The sequence below is a fragment of the Rhincodon typus genome, chromosome 9 (genome assembly GCF_021869965.1).
Source record: "Rhincodon typus isolate 14 chromosome 9, sRhiTyp1.1, whole genome shotgun sequence".
In the NCBI taxonomy this organism is placed as follows: Eukaryota; Metazoa; Chordata; class Chondrichthyes; order Orectolobiformes; family Rhincodontidae; genus Rhincodon; species Rhincodon typus.
This window is the reverse complement of record NC_063340.1, coordinates 29,678,079-29,692,441: the sequence shown is the minus strand read 5'-3', so window position 1 is coordinate 29,692,441 and position 14,363 is coordinate 29,678,079. Positions and strand designations below refer to the sequence as shown.

The following is a 14,363-nucleotide window of genomic DNA, read 5'->3' as shown; positions in this document are numbered from 1 at the left end:
AGGTGCATAACCTCAATTACGACACCCAGCTCCTGTTCGTTGGCTGCAAGGGTTTGCAGGTAGCCCTCAGTCTGCTGCCTGTCTTTTACCAGGACCGGATCACTATCTGGGATATTGTCCACTCACGTTGTGCCCATCCATCGTCAGGAGTAGCGGGTATTATCAGAGAGCATTGCTCAGGAATCTGCACCTCTGTAATTGCAGGTTTGTGTGGCTGGTGGGAGGGCCATGGCTGCGGTGTCACCAGAGTCAGGGATGAGCTGGGTGGCGGGCGCCTGGGCTGGATGCTACTGCAGGAATTTGCAGATAGGGTGGTGGTAGACATCCGATTCATGACCAATGCCATCCAGTGCCTTAAAATGGCTGTGCTTGGACCCAACATCATGCACCATTTGGAGGATACTCAAGTGTGTGGTGGAATCCTGTCTGCACATACCTCTGCCCAGACAGAATTTCATGTTGACCCCAGATCCCGTATTTCCCCTGGTCACCTGTGTCCCATAACCTGAACCGCCTCCAAAATATATGTTGCACTTCCTTCAGGAAAGTTAACCAATCAGCTCTGTACAGACTGCTGCTGCACATCATCCACCTTTTCTCTTTCATCCACTGCCCAGACACTCCTTGGCGTGCCCGTTTACCGTCGGGTGATGCAGATCCCCAGTGGAAGGCTATCTATGATGGAGTCATAACTCTTTCCCTCAGGAATCTGGGGTGGAGGGTGTTGCACACAGCAGTCCCCTGTAACCACAGATTGCAGTGGTTCACGAATTCTCAGTCTAACTGTTTGGTTTGTGGTGCTGTGCAGTCTGTGGGCCACGTGTTCATTGGTTGTGGGCATTTGCACTCCCCCTTTTAGGTACCTGAAGGACCTTGTGCTCTGTTTTTGGTTGCACTTCAGCCCCACATTCCTGATCATCGGGCACCCAGTGTGGAAAGGTCCTCATAGGTCTGCTCCTGGGCTTGGTCAAGCTAGCTATAAAGAGGTCAAGGCAGTGGACATTGGAGGGGGTCACTTCTGCAGACTACCTTCCCCTCTTCAGTCGTTACATTTGAGCTTGAGTGTCCTTGGAGATGGAGCACATGGTGTCCACCAATGCTCTCAATGTCTTTTGAGAAAGGTGGGCACTGCAGTGGGGTTGGGCTGTTTTATTTCCCCCTCCAACTCTATTTTGATTTAATCCCTACCCTCCCCCTTCACTTTTTTTTTACGCACGCATTGCCCTTAAGGCTTTGCTTGTTCCTGGTTCCCTGGCCACATGGGTGTTTTCCTGGTGATGTAAAGACTGAATAAAGTCTTTCACACATGGTGTCTTCACTGAGTCCCTGCACTTACATACACACAACATGGATGCTGTGGGAGGGGGATAGGTTAAAAATAAAACAGCCAATTCAGAGTCTCCTCACTTCAGGGACTGCCAGTGTAGGGTGCACCTGTAAATAAAGGGTGGCTTAGGGATGGGATACCAGCCTCTGTGCTGTTATTTCATTCAGGTAGGTATGACTGTCCTGAATAAGGATGTGGAGCATTTGAAAGCTGCAAATTCACAGATTGAGTGGAAACAATATCTGGTCTGCCCCTGGGAGCCTTCATAAATACTTCAGGGACCGACTGATTCATCCTTTCTGTCAAACATTATCAAGTCCTCTGAATCAGAGATACACATGAAAGAAGTACCACCTTGATATTTCTGCCTCCAGAAGGGAGTGGAAGTCTGCCGAGGCACTCCAGGCACAAGAGGCAAGCTCCCATTTGTTACAGGCTTCCTATGTTGGATTCCGAGTTGGAGGAACCTGACCTGGTGTTAAAATGCCCCAGGAAGTTCTCAAAGGAATCAGACCACGCCATGTCTGCAGACACAAAGTCAGAGGAATGTAGTGATTGGAACATGGTCAGCCAGCTTGACGTCATAAAATACGAGTTCCCTGATTGGATCACATTAACAGCCCCAATCAGGGAGAGCTGGCAGACAAAGGAGGACGAATGTCAGGGTTATTAGGTCCTGAATACCTGACTCAGTGAGAGGCAGTACTATAGTCATTGGCTATGCATTTGTAAATAAAGAGTGACTGGTATTGGGATGCTGGCCTCTGAGGAGTTATTTCAATTTTGTGTTTAAATTTGTTAACTATGGAGAATTTGTTAGTCAGAGACTGTAACATTCAGGTCAGGATATTCCATTACTTTGATTCTACCAGGAATTAAGGGAAGGGTGCTCTCAGAGTACCAGCATAATAATAAGGAATAAGAGTAGGCCATTAGGTCTATCAAGCCTGCTCTGCCAATCAATAAGGTCAGATTTTGATCTCAAATCTAGTCCTGCTTATCCTAAATCTTTCATCCCCTCGGTAATCAAGAATTTATCCACCTCTGTCTTAAAAATATTTGAAGATTTTACATCAACTGCCTTTAGAGGAAGGAAATTCAAAGACTCTCAGCCTTCACAGAAAGTAAAAACTATTTCTCTTCTTGGTTTTAAATGGACATCCCTTCTCTTTAAATTAGGACACCTAGTTCTAGAATCTCCCACAAGAGGAAACATTCCTTCGATATCTACCTGGTCAAGTTTCATTAAAATCTTATATGTTTAGTTTATGTCTCTTAAATAATTAATAGTTAATAATTAATTGACCTACGTTAATTAACACTCTTCTAAACTCCAGAGGATACAGGCTTAATCCATCTAGCCTTTCCTCATAAGGCAATCTGCTCATTCCCGGTATTATGCTACCAATGAGTTAACATCCTTCTGTAAGTACAGTGACTAGCACTGTCTACGGTATTCCAGATGTGATCTCACCAATTCTCCAAGTGAAACAGAACCTTCTTACGTTCATTGTACTAAACTTGCCAGATCTTTGCTTACTCAGTTAACCTCTTTAGATCCCTTTGTTGGCTCTTCAGAGCTTACTTTCCTACCTATCTTTGTCACGTCAATAAATCTGGCGATCATTCCTTCAGTCCCTTCATCCAAATCATTTGTATAATTATAAAGAGTTGAGGACCCAGTGCCAACCCCTCATAGATTATCATAGATTCCCTACAGTGTGGAAACAGGCCCTTTGGCCCAACAAGTCCACACTGACCCTCAGACATCCCACCTAGACCCCTCCCCCTATAACCCACCAAATCTACATATCCCTGAACACTAAAGGCAATTTAGCACAGCCAATCCACCTAACCTGCACATCTTTGGACTGTGGGAGGAAACCCATGCAGACATGGGGAGATTGTGCAAACTCCACACAGTCACCCGAGGGTGGAATAGAACCTGGGTCCCTGGCGCTGTGAGGCAGCAGTGCTAACCACTGACCAACCATGCCACTCCTATTTTTATATGTTACTCAAAACAGTTCAGTCACAGAACAGCAGTTCAAAAATCAGTTTTCACTCCGTTTTTTTATTAGACAATTAGATATGGCAATAAGGAGTCGAAGTTCAGTGCAACCAAGAGATTGGAGCTTGACCGCTCTGTGGACCCTGTGTGCAAGTTATTGTGCTGCTGTCTCTGAAGGAAAGGAGCTGCTGGATGGTAAACAGTCAGTGGGGCATTCGAAGTTTGAGTTTTGTTTGCTTGATAACTATTTGCAGGCTAAAGAAGTCCCTAACTAGATCATAACATAAATTTAGTAAATGACATAATAACAATCCACAAGCATAACATTTTTTTACTGTTTCATCTCACTTTGCATTTCTCTCTTAAAAGAATCTTCAAAAACGTGCCCTAGTCTTTGAATGTCTTTAACGACTTTTTTTTGAAAACCAGTGTTGTGAGAGCATCATCCACTGGGAACAAAAACATTTGCAATGACTTCTTGTGTTCAGATGTTTGGTCACAAAGCGGACCTTCATTTGTTTCGTCTTGATATGACAACCCAACATACACAGCACGTTAACATTGTGCCATTCATTGAATAATTGTGATGTACCATGGTCCCATTATTAGACACAACAAAAATAGTAAGTGGCATTTATTGTGCAAATTTCATTAATGCAGTTTTGGGATTATTGTAAAACAGGAGGGTTACCTTTCTTATAAAATCAAAGAACAAAGTGAAATTGATTTAATGGTTACAAACTGCTATTAATGAATAACATTAGTTTTGTTAAACATATCGATTTAAACAATCATTTAAAACTGTCCTTTCCATAAAATAGATGTTTAAGCACAACCAGTCTGTCTTTAATCAATCCACGATAATCATATAAAGGCATATTGCCTCAGTTATTAAATACAGACATTTTTAAGAATCTTAAAATGTACTTCACCCTGGCTTTTTTCAAAATCTTGTTTGGATGGGAAAATCAGTGCAATAAAGCACCGCGTAAAGTAGGAGTGCTTATTAAAGTCAAAACAATGGCAGTTTGGTGAGACAATGATTCACCTTTTGAATTCTTTTTCCAGAGAATCTTTTATAAATTTCAGACTCCATTGGTAAAGGAAGGAATTTCTGCTTCCAGGTTTGCAAATGTTTAGATGATTAACATTCAAGGGAATAAAATCCCCAAATCCCAAGTCTGAAAAATGATTAAAAACTCAATGAATAATATGCAACACAAAATTATGCAGATTCTATCAAACTAATAGAACAGATAAAAAGGTATTTGTGGTGACAAATATGATATTCAACAAAGCCAACATCACTAGCTTCAGTAGGTACATGAGCTAGACACCCCAATACTGAGTCAATTAGATCAGGAAGGTGCATAGCCACCAATGCTTCCTTCTCCCAATGCTATCCTAAGGCTGGGTTCCAAGAGGTTACATACATGTGTATTTTAGAAGGGTTGTTTCTAACGTTCTTCACCTTTTCCAATGCATAAGCACTTCATGTCAGTTTTACAAGTCTCCAAGGTCTATGATTCAGGTTAAGAATTAACCGTGTGAACTCACACCCCATTAACTGTGGGGTTCCAACAGACTAAGTACCTTTTTTTCCAACTGAATTTAAAGTTACTGAAAATATAATGATAAACAGGAACAAACATTGTTAATTTTCTTAACTGTATAATTTACAACTGAATGGAACTAATAAACAGCAACTCAGTTATAAAAGTTCAGTTTATTCGGAACTTACATTCATTGTACTTGATTTTTGTTCATTCCACTCATTCTATTGAGTTTCATCAATGATTTGCACAAAATAAATGCCTTTACATTCAAAGATCAGTGTGTGCTTGGAAGAAAAGAAGGTTTATAAACTCTAACAAATTAGATCTCTGGGAACACTTCAAAAGTATTCGACTGGCTGTAACATAATTTGGACCATTCTGAGGTTGTGAATCATAGAATCATCATAGAATCTCTACAGTGTGGAAACAGACCCTTCGGCCCAACAAGACCCTCAGAGCATCCAACCCAGACCCATTCCCCATAACCCATCTAATCTTCATGTCCCTGAATACTACGGAAAATTTAGCATGGCCAATCCACCTAGCCTGCACATCTTTGGATTGTGGGAGGAAACTGGAGCACCCGGAGGAAACCCACACAGACATGGGGAGAATGCGCAAACTCCACACAGACAGTCGCCTGAGGGTGGAATTGAACCCGGGTCCCTGGCACTGTGAGGCTGCAGTGCTAACCACTGAGCCAAAATTCAAAGCGTTTCATGTGATATGCTGACTGCATATTTAAAACAGAGATGAAGAGAAATTACTTCTCAAAGAGTCATGAATCTGTGGAATTCACTACCTAGAGTGAGGTGGATGTTTGGACATTGAGTAAATTTGAGGAGGAGATACATTTTTAATTAGGAATGGGTTGGAGGGTCATTGAGGAGTGTGCAGAAAAGTGGAGTTGAGGCCGAGATGGGAACAACCATGATCGCATCAAATGGTGGAGCAGGCTCGAGAGTCTGAATTGCCTACTCCTGCTTCTTGTTCTTATGCATATGTTATCTGCAATCCTCTCTTGTGCTCAGAATGAGCTGAATTTTGCTATTGCAATCAGTAAAACACTGATGCACCACAACTATTATCGGTGCCAGAACACAAATTAGCATTATGTTCTAGAAATTACCACCAAAATGACCATTCCCGCTCTCAGAGGAACAGGTGAGTGGGTTTTAAGTTAAAAGAGCTAAACCTGATCAGAGTGCAATCTGCCATTTGTGGGAAACACCTATGGGACATGATGATCAGTTATTTTATTATGTCTTTAAAATATAAAAAAAACTAAAAGCTTTTATATAGTTTTAATCCAGGATTCTGAATATCTGAAGATGTATGGATTTCTAGGCTTCCTGTAACTTGCATGAAAAAACACAATGAGAAAACAGTGCAAATTGATGAGGCTGTCATTGGCAAGTCAGAAAGGTTTTAAATATTGCAATCTCACACCAGGGAAATAAGTGAGATCAGAAATAACTTGCATAACTGTTGCTCACAGGATTTGTTTTCGGGCTAATTACCAATATGTTGCCAGTCATTTCTACCATTGCATACTAGTACTTAGGAGTATAAGAGTTTCCCATGTGGTCACTGAAATTGGCAATGTCCTGGTGAAGACCTCTTGCCAAGGGAACCAGCCATATACATTGCCAAATACATTGACAATGCAGTCAACGGTACCACAGTTTTTAACTTCTTCGCCTTGCAGGAATCAGCAGATGATATACGTAGAATTGCATAAGCTATAGCCATCAAGTGCATTCCACATGGACCAAGCCACATTTGCAGACGTGGCATACACATGGACTTCTCAACTGATGAATCCAGTTACAATCAGTGCTTTGAGACAACAAGGTGCAGGGCTGGATGAACACAGCAGGCCAAGCAGCATCATAGGAGCAGAGAGGCTGACGTTTCGGGCCTAGACCCTTCATCAGAAAAGGGGGAGGGGAAGGGGGTTCCGAAATAAATAGGGAGAGAGTGGGAGGCGGATAGAAGACGGATAGAGGAGAGGATAAGTGGAGAGGAAACAAACAGGTCAAAGAAGCGGGGATGGAGCCAGTAAAGGTGAGTGTAGGTAGGGAGTTAGGAAGGGGATAGGTCAGTCCAGGGAGGACGGACAGGTCAAGGGGGTGGGATGAGGTTGGTCGGTAGGAGATGGAGGTGCGGCTTGAGGTGGGAGGAGGGGATAGGTGGGAGGAAGAACAGGTTAGGGAGGCAGGGACGAGCTGGACTGGTTTTGGGATGCGGTGGGGGGAGGGGAGATTTTGAAACTTGTGAAATCCACATTGATACCATTGGGCTGCAGGGTTCCCAAGCGGAATATGAGTTGCTGTTCCTGCAACCTTCGGGTGGCATCGTTGTGGCACCGCAGGAGGCCCAGGATGGACATGTCATCTGAGGAATGGGAGGGGGAGTTGAAATGGTTCGCGACTGGGAGGTGCAGTTGTTTATTGCGAACCGAGCGTAGGTGTTCTGCAAAGCGGTCCCCGAGCCTCCGCTTGGTTTCCCCGATGTAGAGGAAGCCACACCGGGTACAGCGGATGCAGTATACCACATTGGCAGATGTGCAGGTGAACATCTGCTTGATGTGCAGTGCTTTGCTGCTCAAAAGGTCCTGCAGGTACAGGCAGTAATTAACTATACATACATGGCAATCAAAGCATCCCCAGATTACCCTGCAACCTTCATCAACTGAACTGGCTTCCTTGAAATCAATGTTGAAATCATTTGCAAAGACTAAAAGATCATTCTGTCCATCTGTGCCGTGACACTTTCAATTCATGCCAATTAAGCTACTCTGAGAAGAGATAAGCAGATGCCTTCCTGGAAACAACAGCTACCCTCTTGGTGATGGCACCTGTGAGGAACCCAAAGAATGTTGTTGAGGAACACTGCAACCAGAGATGTAATAAATAAGCAAGAACTTAGGATGCTTAACGTAGTTTATGATCTCTAGGCAGATACGGGTACATCAGTCTTGACCAGTCAACGATAATGGTTTGCTGCACGTTCCATAAAAATGTACAGTAGTAAGGGTTTAAGCTCCAGTAATAGGAACGTACTGAGCATTCTGACTCTTCAAAGAAAGAAGGAAGCATGTGTTGCGATGAGGGCACCAGTAGCTATGTATACAGCTATTGGGGATGTCAAGGCAGCCTAATTCAGGCAAGCTTCACTTAAACTGAGACATCAGGTATACAAAATCTGAATCTACTGGACTTCCCCAGGTTTCAGCAAAAAACAGTGTCTCAATCATAAATTTATCACTATCACTTGCACCTGTTAGTCATGCAATGCTTTACAAGACAGATGACGACTGATCGAGGCAATCAAAAATCGGGAAGTGACAAGGCAACTCAAATTTTATTTTCGACAGTGCTGTTTAACTTGAAAGAATATTTTGGTTTTAAAAGAGTAGAAACATTTTTGTGGATGGTGGCTATTAGAGTTAAGCGTGTGACATTTTTATTAATGTAAGGGTGAGTAGGTCAGTAGAGTCTGGTCAGATGGAGATGTGAGGAGGTCCCTCTGAGAAGAACGGTTGTGGTCACTGCTGCATCAACATCACATTTCTCACATTGTTCATCCCAACATTGTAACAGCTACAACCACTGAGTATGGCACACTTTGGGTGGAATTTTAACATTTCACTTGGTCTAAGCGGGGTAACCTTGTAACATGCTTTGATCTGGAGATTTCAGCAGCATATTTATCAGTGACTTTGTAATGCAGCTGATGCATCTGCATCTTTTTTCTGGGTTTCCCAACCGATGGCCCACTACAGTATATTTCAACTGAAGTATTTAAAGATACCATACAATGAACAGAGATAAAGCAAGGTTGGCAGAGCTTGATACTGCAGAAATGGAGACATTACCTAGTAAGGCAGCAACAGATTTCATCTGTACTGTACATCTCTGGACAGGCTCAGAAAGCTCATAGTCAGATTCTATAAGTGGAAGAAGGAGGTTTGCCCCTTAAAACAAACATGTATGGCTGCAATTGGTTGAGTAAGTCATTGAGAGTTAAATGGTACCATACCTCTGAATACAACATTGCAAGAGATTCAGGATGGCAAGAGATTCAGTGACCTAATAAGGGCAAGGAAGGAATGCAGCATGCCACAATCAACTTAACTGATGTGTATCTAATCTTAACATCTGTCACTGTTCCTTTCTAGTCGATCACCTGCACCACACCAATGGATCGTGCCATCAGGCCCTTTAATCTCATGTGCTTCAATTTTGAAAGTTCATACGTATATCAAGCACACTATGTGCTTTATCAGGAACTCAAAGGCTTAATTAAACATGATATGCCTTTAATAATTCTACGCTGTCTTTCATTGATTAACCTATATTTTCCAAGTGCCATAATTTTTGTCCCAGATTGCCCATAGTGTTCAGGGATGTGTAGATTAGGTGGGTTATGAGGGATGGGTCTGGGTAGGATGCTCTGAGGGGTGGTGTGGACTTGTTGGGCCGAAGGGCCTGTTTCCACATTGTAGGGATTCTATGAAATTAACGTTTCTAAAAATTTCACCAAGTTAGGCTGATTGACTTATACTTGTCATTTCTGTTGCCTCTCCCTTTTTTTAAACTTTATTTATGTTCGTTAATGAGATGTCGGCATTACTGACCTGGCTAGCATTTACTGCCCTTCTCCTATTTGCTCTTGAGAAGGCGATTTTGAGCTGCTTTCTTGAACCACTACAGGCCTTGGAATTTAGGTATAACCACAATGCTGTTAAGAAGGGAGTTCCAAGATTTTGACCCAGAAATAGCAAAAGAACAGTGCAAAAGTTCCAAATCAGGATGTTGTGTGGCTTGCAGGGGGTAGTGTTCCCATGCATCTGCCACCCTTCTATTTCTAGGTGGTGGAGATCATGGGGTCAGAAGGTGCTGTCAAAGGAGATTGAGAAAGTTGTTGAAGTGGATCTTTTAGTTTGTACACAGTGCTGCCACTGTGTCAGTTAAGGGAGTGTATGTTGAAGGTATTAGATGAAATGCCAATCAAGCAAGATGCTCTGACTTGGGTGGTGCTGAGCTTCTTGGATGTTGATTGAGCTGCATTCATCCAGGCAAGTGGACAGTATTACATCACTATCCTGACTTGTGCCTTGTAAATGGTAGATAGGCAGCAGGGAGACAGAAGGAGAGCCACTTGCAGCAGCATTCCCTGCCTTGGCTACTCTTTGTAGCCGTAGTATTTATATAGTTGGTCCAGTTCAGTCTAAGTCTCTGTCACTTGATCTCAGTCACTCCCTCGCCCACTCACAGTTGCTCAGGCTCTCATTTGCTCACAGACAGATTCTGTCTCTTGCTCGTTCCGCTATAGTCTGTCAGACATTAGGTCACCCGACCACAGTCTCTCAATCATTCACTTGCACATTCTCCCATCTCTCAATCACTCACTCATCCATCCTCAGACTTTCAGGCAATTGCTTGCCCCTGCCAGTCTGTCTAACACCTACCCTCACCCAACCGATGTTACTCAAACACTCTCCACCCACCCCCAGTCATTTAGACACTCACTCGCCACAACCAGTCTGTCAGATACTTGCTTGCCTACCTTCAGTCTCTCGCTCGGCAACCCCACTGTCTCAGTCTCTCGTTCATCTAACACCAGTCTCTCAGTTGATCACTTGTCTAACCCTGTCACTGTCACCTACCTGCCCACTGCCAGCATCTCAGCTTGTGCACCAACATTTGCTTTGAAACTCACTCATCCACCGACAATCGGTCAGTCACTCAATCACCAACTCCAATTCCAATGTCTCAGTCACTCCAATTCAACACCAATCTCAGACAATTGCTCCATAAGTCTGTCAGACACTTTTGCTCACCCAACTCCAAATCTCGCAGATACTTGCTGGCCCACTGTCAGTCTCTCAGACACTTGCCCATTGTCAGTCCCTCTGTCACTCGCTCACAAACTCCGATTCTCAATCACTCATTCACCCAGCCCCAATTCCTCAGTCATTCACATGCCCAAACCCAGCTGCTCAGAATCTCATTCACCCACTGCCAGTTACTCAGACGGTCTCTCACTCAAACCACAATCTTTCAGACACTCAGTCGGACACCTTCAGTGTCTCAGTCACTCAGTCATGCAACACCAGTCTCTGACAATCACTCGCCCATTGCCAGTTTCTCAGACACTCGCTCACACATCTCGAGTTTCTCAGTCACTCTTTAGGTGACTTAAAGGTGTCACTTTAATGCACCACCCTGCTCCCTGGCCAACGTCTCTGTCTCTGGCTTGCTGCAGTGTTCCAGCGAAGCCCAACGCAAGCTGGAGGAACAACACCTCATTTTCAGCTTGGGGACCCTACAGCCCTCCGGACTCAATATTGAGTTCAATAATTTTAGGACCTAAACTCTCCCATGTCCTAGCCCCCTACCCCACACACCAAGTCTTGTTACCACATAACCTGCCAGTACACACCCCCTGTTGTTAGTCACTAACAGTCCCCATTAACAACTATTCACCCTCCCAGCCTGATCGTTAGCAATTCCTTTGTCTGTCCAACTGTCTTTCTCCCTCTTTGGGCTCTATCCTATCGTTTACTCCCTACCCCACCCACCTCCCTATTTTCTGCATATAAACTGATGTTTTCCGAGCCACCATCTGTTCTGAGGAAGGGTCACCAGACTCGAAATGTTGACTCTGTTTTTTCCTTCACAGATACTGCCAGACCTGCTGAGCTTTTCCAGCAACTTTGTTTTTGTTTCTCAGTCACTCGCTCATCAAACTCCAGTCTGTCAGACACCCTTGCTCGCCCAAACCCAGTTGCTCATACACTGAGTGACGCTTGCTCATTTGCTTCGACACTCACTCACCAAACCCAAACTCTAAGTCGCTCGACCCACCAATCTCTCATTCACTCATTTGCCTAGCCCGTCTCTTAGTTATTTGCTCAGCCAAACCCTGTCTCCAAGTCACTTGCCCTGACATGGTCAGTCACTCAGATAATCGCTCTCCCATAGACAGTGTGTCAGAAACCCATGTTGCTTCAGTGGTTGTTCACCCAAACCCTATCAGGCTCAATCACTTGCCCAGTCCCAATCTCTCTCACACACGCTCACCCTCCCCTGTCTCTCATTCGCTCGCCTACCAACATTTGCTTCGACACTTGCCCACCCACTGACTGTCACTCACTCACCAAAGTCTAGTCGCTCAAATACTTGCACATTACCAGTTGCTCAGAAAGTCACTAGCCCATTGCCAGTGTGTCAGACACTCACTTGTCAACTTGAGTTGCTCAGTCACTCATTCACCAACCCCAGTCACTAGTCAGCCCCTTGCCCATCGACAGTCTGTCAGACACTAACTTGCCAAACCCCAGTCTCTCAGACACTTGTTTGCACTCTGCCAGTCGCTCAGATATTCACTTGCACACTCCCAGTTGCTTAGATGCTCGCTTGCCGACTGACAGTCTGTCTGCTACTCACCATACCTCAGTCACTCATATTTGTTTGCACAGCACAAATCGCTCAGACACTCCCAGTCGTTCAGGCATTTGCTCACCACTGACTGTCTGATACTCGCCAAACCTCAGGCACTCATTTTTGTTTGCACTCCGCAAATCACTCAGACACTCCCTTGCACACTCCTAGTCGCTCAGCATTTGCTTACCACTGCCAATCTGTCAGTTACCCATGCTCATCCAACGCCTGTTGCTCAGACAGTTGCTTGCCCTTCCCAAGTCTCTCTGACATGCATGTCCCCCCGGTCTCTCAGGCACTCGCCCGCCCACCAAATTTTTCTTAGAAACCGAAAGAACTGCAGATAGTGTAAATCAGGAACAAAAACAAACTTGCTGGAAAAGCTCAGCAGGTCTGGCAACATCTGTGAAGAAAAATCAGAGTTAACGTTTCAGGTCCGGTGACCATTCTGAGGAAGGGTCACCAGACCCAAAACGTTAACTCCGAGTTTTTCTTCACAGATGCTGCCAGACCTGCTGAGCTTTTCCAGCAACTAAATTTTTCTTAGACTCTGTCTCACCAACTGACATTTTGACAGTCACTCACTTGCCCAATCACAACCTCTCAGACGCTCAGCCTATGCCAGAAGCTGAGGCATTCACTCATACCCCAGCATCTCAATCACTCATTCCCCCACTGTCAGTTGCTCAGACAATTGCTCTCCAACTGCCAGTGTATCAGACATTCCCTTGATCAATTCCAGTTGCTCAGACACTTGCTCACTCAAACTGCAGTCTTTCTTGCTCGTCCACCCGCAGTCTCTTTGCAACTCACTTGCTCATCCTCAGTTGTTCAAAGCTCATTTGCCCTTCACCAGTAGCTCCGACATTTGCTTGCTCACCCCTAGTCTCTCAATCAATCACTCGTCAAACCCCCAGTCTCTCGGTCCTCTCTGCCCACCCCGAGTCACTTAGACTCTCACTTGCCTATTGCCAGTATCTTAGTAGCTCATTTATCCAATCATTCAGACAATTGCTCGCTTACTACCAGTCTGTCAGGCACCATTGGTTGCCCAACCTCAGTCACTCAGACAGTTGGTCAACCACCCCCATTGACATTTTGTCAAAATGACAATTTGACATTGTCATCTTTGCTCATTTGCTTAGACAGTCACTTGCCCAGTGCTAGCCTCTCAGAGGCTTGTTTATGAAACCCCTCACCTCCATTCAAGGCCCAAAACAAACCTTCCATATCAGACAGGGGTTTACTTGCACATCCGTCAACTTGGTCTACTGTATCCACTGCTCTTGATGTGGCCTCCTCTACACTGGTGAGACCAAGCGTAGACTCGGACACCGTTTCGTAGTGCATCTGCGCTCTATAGCAACAAATGGCAACAACTTCTGGTTGCCAACCATTTTAACTACCCCTCCATCTCCCTGGGTGACATGTCCATCCTGGGCCTCCTCCAGTGTCACAATAACACCCCCCGCAAACTGGAGGAGCAACACCTCATATTCCGCCTTCAGCGCCTACAGTCTGATGGCCCAAACATGGAATTTACCAGTTTTAAAATCTGCCCATCAAATCTACCTCATCCCATGTCCAACCCTCCCTCTCATCCTCACCTCCTTGACCTGACACAACCTGTCCATCATCTCTCCCTCCTATCCGCTCCACCCATCCCACTGACCAATCCCCACCACTCCCTACCTGCACTCATCTATCATCATCCCAGCTACATTCCCGAGCCCCACCCCTCCTCTATTTATTTCGCAGCTCCCTTTCCCGTCCCTATTTCTGAAGAAGGGTCCCAACCTGAAACGTCAACTTTCCTGTTGCTCTGATACCGCCTGGCCTGCTGTGCTCCCCCAGCTCCACGCGGTATTGCGCAAGTCTCAGGCAATCGCTCACCCACTGCCAGTCTGTCAGATACGTCTGCTCACCCAACCCCAGTCACTCTGACACTCACTCATTCATTACCAGTCTCTCAGACATTTGCTCGTCAAACTCTTTTGCTATAAAAGTTGTTCGCCAAC

At 44.8% G+C, this 14,363-nt stretch overlaps 1 protein-coding gene across 1 annotated transcript in view; it reads right to left on the bottom strand.

The window, feature by feature from the left end:
• Positions 1-3,381: 3,381 nt before the first annotated feature.
• The window catches only part of serac1 (serine active site containing 1), a 119,191-nt gene continuing 108,209 nt past the window's right edge, over positions 3,382-14,363 (bottom strand). Inside the window, exon 10 of the mRNA XM_048600968.1 lies at positions 3,382-4,519. Coding sequence (XP_048456925.1) covers positions 4,383-4,519 — 137 coding nt within the window. The 3' untranslated portion in view covers positions 3,382-4,382. The remainder of the gene's footprint in view (positions 4,520-14,363) is intronic.